This window comes from Mastigoproctus giganteus, chromosome 11, assembly GCF_048544385.1.
Source record: "Mastigoproctus giganteus isolate SK-2022 chromosome 11, ASM4854438v1, whole genome shotgun sequence".
Taxonomy (NCBI): domain Eukaryota; kingdom Metazoa; phylum Arthropoda; class Arachnida; order Uropygi; family Thelyphonidae; genus Mastigoproctus; species Mastigoproctus giganteus.
Window position 1 is genome coordinate 102,104,641 of NC_143585.1, and position 20,255 is coordinate 102,124,895.

The 20,255-nt window shown below is 36.6% G+C and overlaps 1 protein-coding gene across 1 annotated transcript in view; it reads right to left on the bottom strand.

Annotated features, from left to right (window-relative positions):
* The window catches only part of Sec8 (exocyst complex component secretory 8), a 416,647-nt gene that overhangs the window by 365,818 nt on the left and 30,574 nt on the right, over positions 1-20,255 (bottom strand). Inside the window, exon 3 of the mRNA XM_090385352.1 lies at positions 11,222-11,310. Coding sequence (XP_090241478.1) covers positions 11,222-11,310 — 89 coding nt within the window. The remainder of the gene's footprint in view (positions 1-11,221; positions 11,311-20,255) is intronic.

Genomic DNA, 20,255 nt, shown 5'->3' on the forward strand with positions numbered 1-20,255 from the left:
TAAATGAGGTGTTTATTTTAAGGTTATTTCCATTTAGAGCTAAATTTTAATTAAACATGCAGTTTACTCCACAATAAAAAATTAAACAAACTGAGTTGTCGAATACACCATACAGTCACTTCATGTGAATGCAGGGCTGTTCATGGACCACAAGTGGATTGGTTGTTGTCAAAACTCAGATAACTATGAGCACTGTATAGTTAACTGAGGTTACTTCTAAAAGTTGATCTTGTTACAGCCTAAACTGCTGTTGTGGACTCAAGTCATTTCATTCAATATAGCGGATATCCCCTCAACCACATCAAAAACAATGCATTTTTGTACATATCCAGAAAAGCAGCTATGCTGTGGATACTGAAGGTTTTTTTTTTTTTTCCCCCAGTCCACGAACATGCATTTGTATGAACATAACACACGAGTATGGTTACCTCAATCCATCTGATCAAGATGGGGTATTTACCCATCCATACAATAGGAGGCATATGGTTCTTCAATGAGATGGTAAAGACAGATGAAGAGAAACTTACATGAAACAAATTGACATTATATTAGAAGAAACATTTTAACTGTACGGACCAAACCTACTTAAATCTTAGAGATTATAAAAACACATTATAATTATTCAAAATTCAAAGGGAGTTGAAAAGGAGCAAACAAGAAAAAAAATATTTCACCAAGAAAGAGTTTTCCACAAAAAATAAGCTATGGTTCTGTAATCTGGTTAAATACCAAAGATCACATGTTCTCCTTCAGAAAGAAATACATATGTAATGCCCATGTGAATGAGAAATTATTACACCTCAAAACCACCAACCTACCACATCTCATGGTGCTGACCAGCACATTGACTTTACCTTCAGTGCTGTCAGCAGATAATGGACTATTACATTCAGAGCTTCTGGATGATGTGGACAGAGAAAGAGAGAGAGAATGTGCACTTGGAAGCAGACCCTTTCTTTTGTGGTTGTTGGTTCCTTTTTAATCAATTGGGAGAAGGGGATCTACATACTGATGGCCCACAAGTCTCCTTGATTCTATTCAAAAGAAACTTTGGTCTAAGTTATCAAAATTTTAATATACTGTATGAACAAAAGAGATGCTTGTTAATTCTCATTCAGAAAAGTAGACAGCTTAATCACAATGATTTCTTTCTTACAAACTCACCCATTTCCAATCACACACAGGCTTTCAGTTTCTGCTACAGATATTTTTATGGATATTGCTCTCCTGAATGAGCATCTATAATTTCATCTCTTTCTTCCAAACCAGTTCAGACACTTACAGTCAGTCAGCAAACGTTCATTTACAGTTCAGCTCTTAACTTAAACTTTTCATCTTTGATTATTTGGAACAACCTTCTTTCTTAGACTAGAAAAGAATAGCGAAAGCTTAAAGCTTAGAATAGCGAAAGCTTCTTTCTTAGGTATTTCATGAAAACTACAATATCAACAAACTTTATTTGAATTTTTTTTTTTTTTTTTTTTTTACTATAGCCACTGTTCCTTTACTTAAATGTCAAAACGTATCTTTCATATTCCCAAACCATACATGATACTAAATACTATAGATTACGATAATCTTTCCCATTTGGGGTTACCATATAAGAAATATATGAAAACATTTACAAAATTGAAGTTATTCAAGATGTGAATATAATTAAATATTAGGCAGTAAGACAAAACAGAAATCAAAGTTGAGAATAAGGATAAAAAAAGACAGTTGAGAACGGCAAGGAGAGGCTCCACCAGAGAAGAGTTAATATTAGTGGGCCTCTAAGCACCTTAGATGAACATAACACACGAGTATGGTTACCTCAATCCATCTGATCAAGATGGGGTATTTACTCAGGTGGAAGTGATTCTTGCACTGCTTCTATTCAAATGAGCAGAAGTCTGAAAAACAAGATGCAGGATATTTCAGAGACTGCTGGTAGTCATTGCGTTACAAGTAAACACATGGGTTGTGTTAGGGTAGCTAAGAATAGAAACAGGTGCATGTATACCTGCGTGTACACCAATGCTAGGAGTTTGGTAAATAAATTTGATGAATTTGAGGTATTGCTCAAAACATCAAAGGCAGATATTGTTGGGATATCAGAGACGTGGTGTCACACAGATGTAAGTAATGCGGAACTGGAATTTGGGGAATACAATGTATATAGAAAGGATAGACAGGACAGGAGGGGAGGAGGGGTTATGCTATTAATTAAGAAACACAAAGTCAAAGGAAGTGAAGCCAGTTGACATCGATGGACAGGGCAGTGTCGAGTCAGTTTGGTGTGACATAAGCATAGGGAAATCAAAATTGAGAGTAGGAGTGTGCTATAGGCCTAATGACTCTGATGAGTATAATAATATATTGTACAGGGAAATAGAGTGGGCCAGTAAATCAGAGAGTCTTATAATGGGGGATTTTAATTTCCCAGATATTGACTGGAATTTGTGGGTTGGTCACTCGCACACTAGCAAGGCTTTTGTGGATTTATTGGATGATTGTTTTCTACATCAGCATGTTCGTGAGGCAACAAGAGGGAGCAATACTCTTGATCTGATTATCAGTAGTGATTCTTCATGCATTAAGAACCTGCAGATAAATGAACCACTAGGTGGCAGTGATCACAGTGTGTTGAAGTGGGATTTACTCAAGGAGGTAACTACCATCAGAGGTAAAGGGAAGGGTTTTTGTTTTCGTAAAGGCGACTATGATGGTCTGAGACAGTATTTAAATTCTATACAGTGGGACCAACTGATGATGTTACCAACAGCAAACTCAAAATGGGAAGCATTCAAGGAACTAATCTTGGTGGCTACCAGGCTTTACATACCAACTAAGAAATATTGTTCAAGGTTTAGGCCTAAATGGTTGTCAGATGGACTAATGAGACATGTGGCAGAGAAGAAAAATGCATGGGATACATACAAATTAATGGGTGACATGGAAGCCTATGATAGATATAAGTTGGTCTGTAACCAAGTCACAAAGGAGATTAGGCAGGCAAAGGCAGACTACGAAAAATCCTTGGCAAAGGATGCAAAGAAAAACAGAAAGGAGTTCTTTACATACTTGAACTCGAGAAGGACAGGGATGAATCAGATTGGTCCACTGGATATTGATGGTTCAACAGTTGAGGATCCTGCTCAGGTGGCTAACAATCTAAACGAGTATTTTGCATCTACATTCACGCATGAGGAGTTAATCAGGAAGGAGAATGATGTAGGTAAAGTAAACATTGGCAGTGAGCTGGATGATTTTGTAATAACTGAGAGGAAAGTGGAGGAGAGACTGTTGAGGATAAACATAAAAAAGGCACCTGGGGTGGATGGGATCTATCCAGTTATATTAAAGGAGGCAGCAAAGGAAGTATGCAAACCCCTAGCCATAATTATGAGAGCTTCTTTGGACTCAGGGGAGGTACCCATAGACTGGAGATGTGCAAATGTAACCCCAATTCACAAAGGAGGATCAAAGGCTGACACAAGTAATTATAGACCTGTTAGTTTAACTTCTGTTCCAGGTAAATTAATGGAGGCACTGGTTAAAGAAGCACTGCAGGATCATCTAGACAAGAATTCAGTTATAGCTCAGACGCAGCATGGTTTTGTTAAGGGCAGGTCTTGCCTGACCAATTTGATTGGATACTATGATGTAGTCACAAAAGAACTGGATGCAGGGAATAACTTTGATATTATATATTTGGATCTTAGAAAGGCTTTAGATACTGTTGCGCATGGAAGACTGCTGCACAAATTGGAGCAGTGTGGCATTGGAGGCAAATTGCTGCTATGGATAAGGGGATGGTTGAGTGGCAGAAGACAGAGAGTGGTAATCAATGGACACTGCTCAACGTGGACTAATGTTATTAGTGGAGTTCCTCAAGGTTCAGTGTTGGGTCCATTGTTGTTTTCGCTGTTTATGAATGATATTGATCATGGGATATCAAGTTTAATGTCTAAGTTTGCAGATGATACAAAGGTTGGCAGGGTCGTTAAGGACACTACTGACGCTATGCTGCTGCAACAGGATCTGGAAAGGTTGAACAGATGGGCTGAGAGGTGGCAAATGAAGTTTAACATTGACAAATGTAAAGTACTACATATGGGTAACAGTAACCCCAGAGCAATGTATCAACTCTGCGGTACTACACTGACAGTGGTGGAGAATGAAAAGGACCTGGGGGTAATTGTGCAGGCAGATATGAAGTTCTCTGAGCAGTGCAGACGAGCTGCAAGAGTAGCTCATGGTGTCTTGTCAATGATATACAGGAATTTTTCTAGCAGGGATAAGGAGGTGATTATTCCCTTGTATAAGGCAATGGTTAGGCCACATCTTGAGTACTGTATACAGGTCTGGAGGCCTCATTTCAAGAAGGATGTAGAGCTGCTGGAACGGGTACAGAGAAGGGCAACAAGATTAGTAAATGGAACAAAGGGTTGCTCTTACGAAGAAAGGCTTAAGTTTTGCAAATTACAGAGTCTGGAGACTAGGCACCGGCGAGGTGATCTGATAGAGGTGTATAAGGCTTTGAATGGTTTGAGCATGCTCAATGCCAATGGGATTCTTCATCTTTCTCAGAATAACCACCTCAGAGGGCATAAATTCAAATTGAGGAAGGACGGATGTCGGATAGATGTGCGGAAATTTGCCTTTGGCCAGCGGGTGGTTGGTTGGTGGAACCGACTTCCATCACTTGTTGTTGAAGTTGATAGCCTAAACAAATTTAAAGCTCAACTGGACAGGTATTTCGAACGAACGGAGGGGTGAAATGGGAGGGGTTTTTTTTTTTTTTTTTGGCTGATGCTGAATAAGCTTGCTTTCTTGCATCATATGCCTCTACTAATGCTAATAATGCTAATGCTAGATCACAACTTAGTAACTATCACCAAGTGATCTAAGGTGCCTAGAGGACCACTAATATGAACTGTGTATTTTGAAGAGTTGTTGGTAGTAGTAGTAGTAGGGACATGTGATGCAAGAGAGCAAGCTTATGTAGCATCAGCCAAAAAAAAAAAACCATTTCACACATCCATTCCCTCTAAAGGTTAGTCCAGTTCCTTTTTGAATTTAGGCTATCAACTTCCACAACGACAGATGGAAGGTTGTTCCAGCAATCAACTACCCACTGACTAAAGGCAAAATTCATTCCAGGCATAATCTGGCCATTGCCATATACAAAGGGATAATATCACCTCATTTTCCCTACTAGCAAAATTCCTGTATATCATTGATAATACTACCCCATGACCTGCTCTGGCAGCTTGCCTGCACTGCTCAGAAAACTTCATATCTGACTGCACAATTATCCCAGGTCTTTTTCATTTTCTACCACCCTAAGTGAAGTACCACACAGTTGGTACGTTTCTCTGGGGTTACTTCTACCCATATGAAGTACTTTGCATTTGTCAATGTTAAACTTAAGTTGTCCCATCTGCCCAACTTTTCTAGATCCTATTGCGGTAGCACACTGCCATTACTGGTGAAGAAAAGATCAAGAGTTTCAGGGACGTGGTTAGGACTGGCTGGTGTTCTGATAGGTAAATGAACAAGATGAATGAATTCATTAGTAATTGCAAGAGCCTCAGTATCTTGATCAGCAGGGTCCATAAAACTAGAAATCTGAAGCCAGTCAGAGTTGTTAATTAAAATCACAAAGGAAAATTACTTTTTTTTTTTTTTGGAGTTAGACTGCAGAAAGTAGTTTCAAAGAAAGGAAGTCAAAAAGCTCTGAGTGATTAGTGGAGTCAAGAGAACAACAGAAGCAACTTGGACTATCAGAAAAGTTAAGTGGGGCTTGGCAGACTGTAGGCAGAAATGGATACCAATGACATTAGGTCTGAGGCCACATATGAGGTATATTCAAAAAGCATCTGGAATATTGCTATGACAAAATAAAAGTTTATTGAGTGAATAGTTGGGTTACTAACTTAATCACTTTCAAAGTGCTTTCCTTCTGTGTATGCATGTACACACACACCATTGGTCGTCCCAAGCATTGAAACATTCTTTAAAAAATAAGTTTTTTTAGTGCACGTAGAACCACTTAGGAAATTTCTTTGATGCTATCCACTATAGTAAAATAACTACCCTGAAGCCCCATTTTCAGTTTAGGGAACAGCCAGAGGTTGGACAATGCAAGGTCAGGGGAGTAGGAAGGCTGCTGCATGATTGTGAATTTTTTCACAGCCAAGAACTGCTATCGCCATGTAACTGGGCACATTGTCGTTGTGAAGGATCGATCCAGCCATTCTTCCATTTTTGAAGTTATCGTTCACCTCACAAAGGGAGAAAGCAGTAATGCTTTTTCCCCCTAGTCACAGATTCGTGGTGCAATATGTCCCATCGTCAGAAAAAAAAAAGCATGATTTTGGATTTCGTTGCGCAAGACTTCTTGGACCTGTGGGTACATTTCTGTGTACCACTTGAATAATTCTACTTTACTCTAGAGATCACAGGCAAATGCCCAACTCTCATCCCCAGTGACTACTTTTCTTAGGAAGCTTGGATTCTGCATAGATTTTTCAAACAAATTTCCTGCAATGGCTTTACTGTAGTCCATTTGACACACACATGATGCATCTCTAAATCTTAGATCAGAATTGTGCATACTAAGCCCACAGACATCCAACTTCATGAGCTATCTCAACAACTGTCATTCACCTATCATTTTGGATGAGTTCCTTCCTTCATTTTCATGACATTTTTGTCATTTTGTGAAGTCAAAGGGCATCCACTGCAAGGTTCCTCTTTCAGTGTTTTCTGTCCATTTTTAAACCGAATAAACCACTCTTAAACTACTGTTTTCTTCAAAGCATTGTCTCCATAAACTTTCTGCAATGTTTGTAGCATCTGTTGCACTTTTCCCAAGTTTAAAGAACTCAATGTTAGCACACTGTTCAAAGTGCAACATTCCACAATCAATCAGCTGTGGCACATAAGTGAAGTGGTAGAGCCAACTCTCACTTGGCATGCAAGTGCAGAAAGGTCAATATCAATGCTCCACAAAACCTTATGGCCATAGCGCAAACCATTTAAATACAGTGTGCAATTTCAAGAACATTTTGAATGTACTAAGTATATTTGTAAAATGAATGAGAAAGTTTTTGGGAAATTTAGTGAGTTAGATTTAAGGAGTTAGATGCAAGAACAATTCTGACATAAATGGATATTCTTCAGAGTGGACTCAAGTACTAAGTGAGATCCTTCAAGGGTCAATGTGTGGTCCTCTCTTGTTTCTTATTTTGCTAAAATGATATTGATGAAGAATACAAGAGATGCTGTCAAAGTTTGACAATTTAAAGGTTGGGAAGGTGATTAACGATAAGAACCAAACTATGGTGCTTCAGAAGGATTTCAAACAACTGCATGTATGGTGTAAGAAATGGTATATAAAGTTTAATGCTACAAAATGCAAACTATTGCACTTAGAGAATAGAAACTAATCAGTAACTTGCAGATAAGGGGGAGAGGAATTAAGAGATATACTAGAGGACACAGAGAGAGAGAGAGACTTTAGGATTAAGATACAGAAAGACATGAGCAACATGCAATATAAGCAAGTGGCAATAATGGCACAATTTATCAGAATTTTACAAGTAGAAAAGAGGAGTTCGACATCCCTCTCTATAAGACAATGGTGTAACCATGCTTCAAATAATGTATCCAGGTCTAGGGAACACATTTGAAAAAGATGTAGAATTTCTAGTGAAGTTGCAAAGGGGAAACCAGATTGGTGAAGAATAATAAACATTAAACCAATAAGGAATAACTTAGAAGATATAGCCTGTAGCATATTGCAACTAGAGACCTTAAGGGAAATTTAACTGAAATGTACTGAAGGCCCTGAAGGTGATTGGTAAAACAAATGAGGGAGGAATATTCTCACTGATGAGTGACACAAGAAACAGAGGACACAACAGCAGATTAGAAGTCTACTTTTGGGCAGTGTATTGTGATATGTTGGAATAAGGTCCCGCAGGAAACTATTGTTGTTGACGCTTTTGTCAGGAAGACAGGGAATATACTATGCAAGAAGGATAGGTGGAACAGGACCAAGGTATGTCTGCCAGGGGCAAAAGTTGATGACGTTGTAGAGCAGATATCATCTTTTAAGGGCACAAAAGGTGAATATTGTTGTACACATTGAAACTAATGACATCAAGAGTAAGAGATCTGCAGATTTACTCAACAAGTACAGATCAATGTTGAAAAAAAAATCACGAGTTAGGGTTGAATGTGAAAGTGTTTGCAATTCTGCCCAGACACAATAGGAGGGAGTATATGACGAGAGTCTTGTTGATCAATTCGGCCCTGGAGAGATTGTGCAAGGCTCAGGGGGTTGAATTTTTTTCAGCCTGGTCTGTGCTTGTTGACAGGAGAAACTGCTTCTATAGAGATGGGATACACTTAAATAGAAAGGGTGCAAGAATATTTGCTGATGCTATCGAGGCAGTGTTAGGTGGGTCGAAAACTGCTGACTTTGGGGGGATACACAGACTAAAAGGTTAACAGTGGCTACAGACACAGGCAAAAGTGATTCTTGCACCGCTTCTATTAGAATGAGCAGCAGCAGCACGGAAAGCAAGATAATGGAGATTTCCAGGACTGTTGGGAATCATAGTGGAACAAATAAATAAAGGGTGCAAGAACATGGGCTGTGTTAAGGTAACTAAGAATAGAAACAGGTGCATGTATACACTTGCATGTACACCAATGCTAGGAGTATAGTTAATAAATTTGATGATCTTGAAGTGCTAGTCAAGACATCGAAGGCAGATACTGTTGGAATATCAGAGATGTGGTGTAACACAGATATAAGCAGTGCAGAATTGAAATTTGGGGAGTACACTATGTACAGAAAGGATAGCCAGGACAGGAAGGGAGGAGGGGTTATGCTGTTAGTTAAGAAACACAAAATCTAAGGAAGTTTGTTTTTTTTTTATGAAAACCCCAAACACGAAAGGTATCAAAACCTATAGTACCGTGCATGGGTTGGAGAAGTATGGGGGAAGGGGGATGCCGGAAACTTTGCTCTAGAGACTAAACATGGGTTTCACCACTTCAAGCCTCCAATAAGCAAAGTGGTGGTATTTCACTGGTTGATGAAAGTCATCTACCACCTCAATTGATGCTGGTGGACAATGCAATGTTGAGTCTGTTTGGTGTGACATAAGCACTGGGAAAGGAAAAATGAGAGTAGGTGTGTGTTATAGGCCTAATGAATCTGATGAGTATAATGTGGAGAGAAATAGAGTGGGCCAGTAAATCAGAATGACTTATAATGGGGGATTTTAACTTTCCAGATATTGACTGGAACTTGTGGGTTGGTCACTTGCACACTAGCAAGACTTTTTTGGATTTATTGGATGATTGTTTTCTACAGCAGCCTGTTCGAGAGGCAATCAGAGGGAGTAATACTCTTGATCTGATTATCAGCAGTGATTATTCATGCATTAAGAATTTGCATATAAAGGAACCACTGGGTGACAGTGATCACAATGTACGGATATGGGAATTACTTAAAGATGTAATTTTTTTTTTTTTTTTTTTTTGGCTGATGCTGCATAAGCATGCTTTCTTGCATCATGTACCTCTACTAATGCTAATTTGTCGCAAAATTTTTAAAAAAATTAAAGTTTGCTTCCTTGCATCATTATACCATTTTTATTTTTCGGTTTTCCTTCCATCTTATAATTCAGAAAGAAGACAAATAAGGAAAGGCACCTCCGTAGCCAGGTGGGAAGGAGCAGCAGTGCGTAGCACACGCTTCTTGATTAGACCGGGGTTCGAGCCCGTCACCACCAAATACGGAGGATGCGGAAAGGTCAGGGAATGACCACCGCATATCCCGGAGCAATATGGCCTTAGTTGCTAATGCTCCTGAAAACCAAATAACAACAACAACAACAACAACAAATAAGGAAGTTCATTAAAAATTAAAGTAATAGAGAAAAAACAGCCAAAGAGAAAATAATGATGATGCATATGCATCATCATTATTTTCTCTTTAGCTGATTTCAGTCTGGAGGGTAGGCACCCCACTTTTTGTAGATTTTCCCATTAGTCTGTCGTTCTCAGAATACCGAGTATTGCATACTTTTCAAATGAGAAAATATGGTCATGAGTAAATGGCTTCTTGAAGGGAAAAAAAAAAAACACATTACTGACTGTCTCATATATTTTAATACAGCCAGTCTCACTCAGACATTCACTTTAGACTGGCTCGTTCCAAATCATATGAAGCTAAAAGTTTTTCTGTATCCCACACAATTGGATGTATTTAGTGATTTTATTTAAAGATTTTAAGTGTACTTTGTATAATAAAGTTGTTTCAACATTAGTCAGCAACACTGAAACAACTGTGTTATACAAAGTACACAGTTTCATCTATCAATTACTGTTACTGTAAGAATCACTCAACTTTTCCCATTTGGTTATAGAGTGGATAAAGATAAAAAGGGAAAATACTCCACATATTCCATTTCACAGTGTTCATGCATTCACTGTGGTATGAACTCTGTGAAATGGAATATATGTGGAGTTCTTGCATTCACTGTGGTATAGACAATTCACTGGTATGCCATGACAAGCACTTTCACTTCATACAGTGATTTTCAAAAAAATTTCTTCTGCTCACTCAGCACTACAACATTAATATGTGGAGCATCAACACGTGATTTTTCGCCTTCTGAATTAGGAGCACAAGTTATATGTCTTACTGCATAAGGATAATATTTCAACATATTACTGTTCAAATTAATTACATCACAGACAGAAACATAAAAATCATCTTTTTCGCATTTGGAAACAATTATCACACATAACATTACAGGAAACGTAAAGTAATCATCAGTATAAAAGGAATTATGTTTAATGAATTCTTACCTCTAATCATCTTTGTATTTGATGTTTTGGATTATTCCAAAACAACAAAGAACACAGATAGAATAATCTGAAACAACACATAAAAGTTTACACAGAAGATACAGTGTTATGGGTCAAACTCAGAATATTTATGGCCATATTTCCCTGAGAAAAATCACAAGAGAATGACTATGTTTAAGAAAATAAAACTTTGTGGTCGCTGTGGTCTGGTGCGATAAAAGCAAGAATGATTACGATTGCATTAAAATTGCTTACATACCTCTTTAAATTAATATACAATAAAGTATATTAATTCTGTAATGATAAGATATACAATAAAGTATATTAATACAATAAAACTTACCAGACACTAGGTCATTCAACCTCTGATCACTACGTTTGTATTCCTTTTCAAGCTTTTTTCTCTCATTGTCTCTTTCCTCACTATTTTGACTGTAATGATAAGAAGCAAAAAGTATAATGGCATATAAAAATATATATTATATTCTTACTTAGATAGTATGAATCAGAGCTGTAATACTCAATATGTTCTACGTTGATAATAATATTAGTAAATTAATAAGAGGAGTTTACCTCAATATAGTACGTGGAACACTTCCGTATGAAACCCTCCAGAAATTAAAACGGAAAAAACGAAAAAAATCGACAACTTACCGGTACATTAAAGTAAAATATAAATAATTAAATAATCAATTTAACACAATTCAAAATCAATTCAAAACAATTAAAATTAACGCAATTAAAAGAATCTAACGAAAATATTCAAAACGATTTTGAATATTTTCGTTAGATTCTTTTAATTGCGTTAATTTGAATTTTAATTGTTTTGAATTGATTTTGAATTGTGTTAAATTGATTATTTAATTATTTATATTTTACTTTAATTATTTAATTATTTATATTTTACTTTAATGTACCGGTAAGTTGTTGATTTTTTTGTTTTTTCCGTTTTAATTTCTGGAGGGTTTCATACGGAAGTGTTCCACGTACTATATTGAGGTAAACTCCTCTTATTAATTTACTAATATTATATTCTTACACAAATCTGCTTCAGATCTGTACATTATAAACCTGGACAGCAAAATTACAGTAACAATTCTCAAGCACACCAATTCAACAACAGTCCATTCTATTTCTACGTTATTATGTGTGGTAATTTTTTTCTAAAGTTAAATATCTATTAAGATTAGCATTACCATTACATTTAGTTGGGGCGCCTCCGTAGCCAGGTGGGAAGGAGCAGCAGTGCGTAGCACACTCTTCTTGATTAGACCGGGGTTCGAGCCAGTCACCACCAAATATGGAGGATGCGGAAAGGTCAGGAAATGACCACCGCATATCCCGGAGCAATATGGCTTTAGTTGCTAATGTTCCTAAAAACCAAATAACATAACATAACATTTAGTTGAGGTTTATGATGCAAGAAAGCAAGCTTATGCAGCATCAACCAAAAAAAAACCCTCCCATTTCACCCATCCATTCACTCCAAACGCCTGTCCAGCTCAGCCTTAAATTTATTTAAGCTATCGACTTCCACAACGAGAGATGGAAGTCTGTTCCACCAATCAACTACCTGCTGGCTAAAGGCAAATTTCCACACATCTATTATACAACTGTCTTTCCTCAATTTGAATCTATGCTCCCTCAGGTTCTTAATCTGAGCAAGAGGAAGAATCCCATCAGCATTCAGCTTGCTCAACCCATTCAAGGCCTTATACACTTCAATCAGATCACCTCGCAGGTGCCTACTCTCCAGGTGCTGCAATTTGCAGAACTTAAGCCTTTCTTGGTAAGAGCACCCCTCTGTTCCCTCACCAATCTTGCTGCCCTTCTTTGTACTCATTCTAGAAACTCTACATTCTTCCTAAAATGAGGCCTCCAGGCCTGTACACAGTACTCAAGGTGTGGTCTGACCATTGCCTTGTACAATGGGATAATCACCTCCTTATCCCTGCTAGAAAAATTCCTATATATCATTCACAAGGCTCCATGACCTGCTCTGGCAGCCTGTCTGCACTGTCAGTGAACTTCATATCTGACTGCACAATTACCTCCAGGTCTTTTTCAATGTTAAACTTCAGTTGCCACTTCTCAGCCCATTTTCCTAACTTATCTAGATCTAGTTGCAGTAGCATACTGTCTTTACTGTCATTAACAAACCTGCCAACCTTTGTATCATCTGCAAACTTGGACATTAAGCCTGATATACCTTCATCAATATCATTGATGGATACACAAAACAACAATGGGCCCAGCACCGAACCCTGGGGAATTCCACTAATAACATTAGTCCACAAAGAGCAGTGTCCATTTGAGTGGGAGAAGACAGAGAGTGTCGTCTCCCACTCAAACATCCCTTTATCCATTGTTGCAACTTGCCCTTAATGCCATACCACTACAATTTGTATAGCAGTCTTCCAGGTGCAACAGTATCAAAAGCTTATCTAAAATCACAGTATATGTTATCAAAATTATTTTTTGCATTCAAGATAATTTTACCACTAAGATAATGGTAAAAAGCCTAAAATTTATCAACATATTCAAGTTTAAAGACAATTTTTATCCACTTATTTTTAAATTTAGAAACTTTTTAAGTCTGCATGTAACATGACAAAAGTGATCACATTGTAATTTTAGATAAATCTTGTAATTTTTCAACATTCTGAAAATTACAGCTCATTGAATGCTCTTTCTGAAATACAATGTGGAAGTAAATGTATTAAATAGAATGTGTTAAATAAACAGAATCAAAACATTACAAAACAGAATGAACAGTATTACGAATACCATCATGTCTCACTCTTTAGTGTCATAAAATTACACAAACCTAGCAAACTATTAAGACCTTATAATACAATTGCAAATTTATCCTCCTTCCAGATAAAAAAAAATCACTTTAATGAACTGTTATAAATATTTTAACACTACACTGCCGCACAATTTAATTACCAAGTTTCATTTGCAGGATAACAACTTTCTAGCCTCACTCAATGTCATTTCCCTACATGTGCAGACTACACCATTATTCAGTTAAGCAAACTGCTTGTACAAGCCCAAGACCACACGCTAAAAAAAAAAAAAAAAAAAAAATCACTTGATCTTGAGTATTGCTAAATTGGTATCTTTTATGATTAAAAAATCTCATTAATAAATTGGTATCTTTTATTAGTAAAATCTCATTAATACAAACTTGTTTTATACAAAGTACTCATTTATATGAAGCACATACCATTCCCCTGCGAAAGGATAGGCTTTTCTATGTAAATATATTCATTTATTACAAAATTCAGTTAATATGTATTACAAAGTTCATTTTCACCCTGTAAGAAAAAACATTGTCATTTTGTATATTTAATACAAATCCTGGCAGAGCTGTCCGATTATTGCACCTATTATTGCCTCTGACCATCCGGCTCCCTACTTCCTGAAGGATGGCACTGACTTGTTAGAAATTAGTTTTGTGTAAACAAAAGTGGTTTATAATAGCTACAACGTCAAGTGCACTCTGAAAAACATCTTTCTGCAGGATGAATTGTTAAATTAACAAAAAAATAAAAAGTTTTTCTAAGCTGTTTATATGCACTCCCTCGCTCTCCATGGGAATAAGGTAGGACAGTTACAATTGTTACCCCAGTTCAAAGAGTTTTTTGCTACTGTATACAGAAATCTATTTTTTGTGCCATTTTATCTGAGCTGATGTCTTTTTCGGAACTTGTTTCTTTAAATTAATTTAAAATTTGTTTACATTAAATCTTATTTAACAGTGTTATGGTGACAAAACGTAAATGGACGGTATTAAGCCTGGAAATTAAACTAAAAATTATACAAGAGGCTGATAGGATGAAAAGAAGCAAAACGGACATTGCAAAGGAATACACATCCACCCCTTTACCTATTTTATCTACAATACTAAAAAACCAAAAAAAAATTGAAGAAGTGCATGACACTGGAGCAGCAATGAAAAACAGGAAACAAATTTGTGGTCCAAAACACGAAGAGCTTGAAACAAAACTTTGAGTGGTACCAACAAATACGTGAATCTAATTTGCCAATATCAGGTCAAATTTTGCAAGAAAAGGCAAATTATCTAGCTCAACAACATGGAATTAGTGACTTCAAATGCAGCAGTGGTTGGCTCCAAAGATTTAAAGACAGGAATAACTTGTTTCGCAAAATGCTTGCAGTAAGTCTGAATTAGTCAGCAAAGAAAAGGCTACAGACTGGTTGTGTTCTGTACGGTCCATCCTTGAAAAATATGAGGCAAAGGATATTTTTAATCTTGACGAGACAGGTTTATTTTATAATTTACTGCCAAAGAAAACATTTGCTGTTCGAGGAGAGTCTTGTCATGGTGGAAAATTTAGTACACAAAGAATCGCTGTTCTGTTATGCTGCAATTCAGATGGCAGTACAAAACTACACCCACTTGTGATTCGTAAGTTTTCCAAGCCAAGATGTTTTAAAGCAGTTAACCAACTTCCTTGCGATTACGAGGCCAATAGATGTGTTTGGCTTACGGTCAAAATTTTTCAGTCTTGGTTATTAAAAGTGGACAGAAGAATGGCTTCAGAAAAAAGGAACATTTTAATGATTCTAGATCACTGTACAGCACATTCTGCCCAGCACTTAAGTTGACAAATATAAGGCTACTGTTTTTACCCCCAATACCACCAGCTGAATGCAACCACTGGATCAAGGCATTATTTATAACCTCAAGAGAGCATACAGAGTCTACCTGATAAGGTGCTTGATCTGCAACATAGGAGGGAACAATTTGCAGCCAAATTGGAATGTCTTGGATGCTATCCGTGATCTTGTTATTGTTTGGGACAGTATTGCATCAAGTGTAATAATCAACAGCTTCAGAAAGAGGGGCTTTGGAGAGAATATCATAGAAAAACATGGTCCAACAGACATGTGATAGCAACATTGAGGAATGGAGGAATTTGAAGAGTTTGTGAGGGTGAATGATGAAGTTGCTACCACTGCAATGCCAACACTAGAAGAGCTGCTGAGCACCAAACAAAATGATGTTTTTGTTACCAACGACAGCAAAAGTGAAGAAGCACACACACTGCCATCTAAAAAAATGCCCAAAATGCACTGAACATAACAGAGAATGTGTTGGCCTGCAGTAACATTGATAAAGAAACAACTATTGCATTTTATAATGCCTGTGCTGTAATTAAAAATGCATATAGGACAAAAACTTTGCAAACAACACTGGATTCTTTCTTTAAATTAGATTAATTTATTTAAAAGTTAATGGTTTGTATGTCTCCTTTTATATTAAGATTGTAATTCTTTTTACTGTGATACTAAAATATTGTATATATCAAAATATATACTGTACAATATTTTCATTTCCGTTAATTGCTTTTTTCTTAGTTTATCTTACAAATAAAATAAAATCTCTAAAAAATATGTTATTCCTATTACTGTATTGTTAGACAAGGCTTTTGTTTTTATATTTTATTTTGTTAATTTAAATTCCTATTACTGTATGTACAGTAATTCCTATTACTGTATTGTTAGACAAGGCTTTTGTTTTTATTTTGTTTTTATATTTTATTTTGTTAATTTAAATTAATTTACATTTTTATATAATTATTATTTATTATTATTCTTAAATATACAATATGTACTAAAAAAATGATAAAATTTTGACACTTTGGGAGACCTCGTTACTACAAACCTCGTTATTACAAAACGTGAAAATTTAGGTTCCTTGAACTTTGTATTAACGAGATTCGACTGTATTAATAATAAAAGAGTAAAGTGCAGGAGAAATTATTGAAGATAAACATAAGAAATGCACCTGGGGTGGATGGAATCTATCCAGTTATATTAAAAGATGCAGCAAAGGAAGTATGCAAACCCTTAGCCATAATTATGAGAGCTTCCTTGGACTCAGGACTTTGTGAATTGGGATCACATTTGCACATCTGCAGATGTACAAATGTGATCCCAATTCACAAAGGCGGATCAAAGGGCGGAACAAGTAATTACAGACCTGTTAGTTTAACTTCTGTTCCAGGGAAATTAATGGAGGCACTGGTCAAAGAAGCACTGCGGGATCATCTAGGCAAGACTTCAGTTATAGTTCATACAAAGCACGAGTTTGTTAAGGGGAAGTTTTGTCTGAACAGTTTGATTGGATACTATGATGTAGTCACAAAGGAACTAGATGCAAACAATAATTCTGATATCATATACTTAGATCTTAGGAAGGCTTTTAATACTGTTGCACATGGAAGACTGCTGTACAAACTTGAGCAGTGTGGAATTGGGGGAAAATTGCTGCTATGGATAAAGGGATGGGTTGAGTGGGAGAAGACGGAGAGTGGTAATCAATGGACACTGCTCTTCGTGGACTAATGTTATTAGTGGAGTCCCCCAGGGTTCAGTGTTGGGTCCATTGTTGTTTTCTGTATTTATTAATGATATTGATGAAGGTATATCAAGCTTAATTTCTAAGTTTGCAGACGATACGAAGGTTGGCAGGGTTGTTAATGCCACTAATGACAGTACACTACTGCAATAGGCTCTAGAAAAGTTGAGCAGATGGGCTGAGAGGTGGCAACTGAAGTTTAATATTAACAAATGTAAAGTACAGTAATACCCCGAAGTTACGCGAGAGGTGGGTCCAACAAAAATCGCTTAAGTCGAATTCGCATAAGTCGGGGTACAACTTTGCATATAAATACATATAAATTTTGTTTAATTGGGACCAAGGACTAACAAAAACACTAGTTTAAAAGAAAAATATTTAATAAAATTGCAGTTATTTATACATAATAATACAAATTATGTATTAAAAAAATAAATTAGTTATGTAAAAAAGTTATTTCGATGTCGATGGCTTCATAAAATCTAACAAATTCGTCTGACGACACAGCGCCTTCTTTTTTTCACGCAGAATTTCTTCGTAGCAAGCTAATAATTTTTTATTCCTTGCTTTGTAGCTATAACGCGTTCTTCGTTGGAGTCTATGTTTTCTAAAATTTTTAAGCCCTTTTCAATTGAACTGAGACCTTCTGTCAAGCTTGCAATTGTCATGTGCTTTTCTGGTGGAACTGGGTCTGAAGTGTCGGATAATTCAGTGACGTTTTTCTCATGCATCTCTATGAGCTCACTCATTGTTTAAAAGAAAAATATTTAATAAAATTGCAGTTATTTATACAGTTGGTTATACAATTGCAGTTGGATTCACTATGTGATGATGTCAACAGCTTGTTGACATCGTCACCATTGACTTCCAAATCTAATTGCCTGGCAAGATTAACAACTTCTATCATATGAGCGACATGATCAGTTTCTGGCGTTGTTTTCGTCTCGTTTTTGAAAAAAAATGGACAAAGTTTCTTCCAGACGCCATTCAATGTTTTTTTGTGAATTTCATCCCAAGATTCTTCAATGATTCTTACGGCATCTAAAACATTGAATTGTTTCCAAAAGTCTTTAACAGATCTCACTATTTTGTCTCATAGATTCATTCAGATGTGCAAACGAATGCCTCGTGTAATAGGCCTTGAATGTTTTGATGACTCCCTGGTCCATCGGTTGAAGCAAGCTGGTTGTGTTTGGAGGCAAAAACACAACTTTCACACATCGGTCGAAATTAATTAGGGTGGCAGGAGGGTGACCAGGTGCACTGTTAATAAGAAGGATCAATTTAAATGGAATCTGTTTAGACTTGCAATAACGTTCGACTTCGGGTATGAAGTGGTGACCAAACCAGTCCTCAAAAACGGAAGCTGTCACCCAAGCTTTATGATTTGACTTCCAAATAACTGGTAAGCTAATTTTAGATATATTTTTTAAAACTCTTGGGTTTTCGGAACGATAAATTAAGAGAGGTTTTAACTTGCAGTCACCAGCTGCATTCCCGCCGACAATCATTGTCAATCGGTCATTGGAAACCTTAAAGCCTGGAAAGTTTTTTATTCATGAAAACGATGTAATTTCCAACAAAAGTTGAGCACAAATTCGAATGCACACATAAATATGACAGTTGGAATGCAAATTCTTGCATATGTGTGCAGCTCATGCGGCAGCAAAGTTGAATTTTGTTCATCTTTCGCTCTCACTCTCCGCCGTCGCACCGTATATCGATAGCATATGAAAAACGACCTTGAAGATAGTGGGCGGCAGTGTTGCCAAATGAAAAAAATCAAGAACTGCATAACTCCGAGTTTGCGTAAGTCGGGGTATTACTGTACTGCATATGGGTAGCAGTAACCCCAGAGTAACGTATCAATTGTACAGTACCACACTCAGGGTGGTAGAGAATTAAAAAGGACCTGAGGTAATTGTGCAGTCAGATATGAAGTTTTCTGAGCAGTGTAGACTGTCTGCAAAAGTAGCTTATGGTGTCTTGTCAATGATATACAGGAATTTTTCTAGCAGGGATAAGGAGGTGATTATTCCCTTGTATAAGGCAATGGTCAGACCACCTTGAGTACTGTATACAGGTGTGGAGGCCTCATTTTAGGAAGGATGTAGAGTTGCTGGAATGAGTACAGAGAAGGGCAACAAAATTAGTGAATGGAACAAAGGGTTGCTCTTACAAAGAAAGGCTTAAGTTTAACAAATTAGTGTCTGGAGACTAGGCACCTGTGAGGTGATCTAATTGAGGTGTATAAGGCATAAGGCCTTAAATGGTTTGAGCAAGCTAAATGCTGATGGGATTCTTCCTCATTCCCAGATTAATCACCTGAGGTGACAAATTCAAATTGAGGAAAAACAGTTGTAGAATAGATGTGCGGAAATTTGCTTTAAGCCAGCGGGTGATTGATTTCTGGAACAAACTTCCATCTGTTATTGTAGAAGTGGACAGCTTAAATAAATTCAAGGCAGAACTAGACAAACATTAGGAGCAAGTGGATGGATAAAATGGGAAGTTTTTTTGTTTTTTTTTTTTGCTGTATAAGCTTGCTTTCTTGCATCAAAGGCCTCTATTAATGCAAAGGAAAGCATTTCAAATATAGTTCTGAAATACTTGATATGAAAATACCAAAAAATCCATGGCTATATCTATCCTTTAGTAAAATTCTATTTAGCTTCCCCATGTGGAAAATGCACACTCAAAATCAAAGAATGCTAATATTTGCGCTTTTTTTTTTATCCCTTACATAGATATTTGTTATTTCCTGACAGCCAACAAACTATTAATAGTCTTATACATAAGTTTACCTCACTTCATGACAGGTATAAAATATATTATCAAAGCTGAACAAAATAACAGTATTAATTTTCTTAATACTGTTAAATATCATGACACTGTTGAAGACAATAGCCTATTAAAAATGCATCATATCTTAGAAAAGCAACACATACAAATTTCCTCATTTTTATTTCCATCATTCTTACAGTAT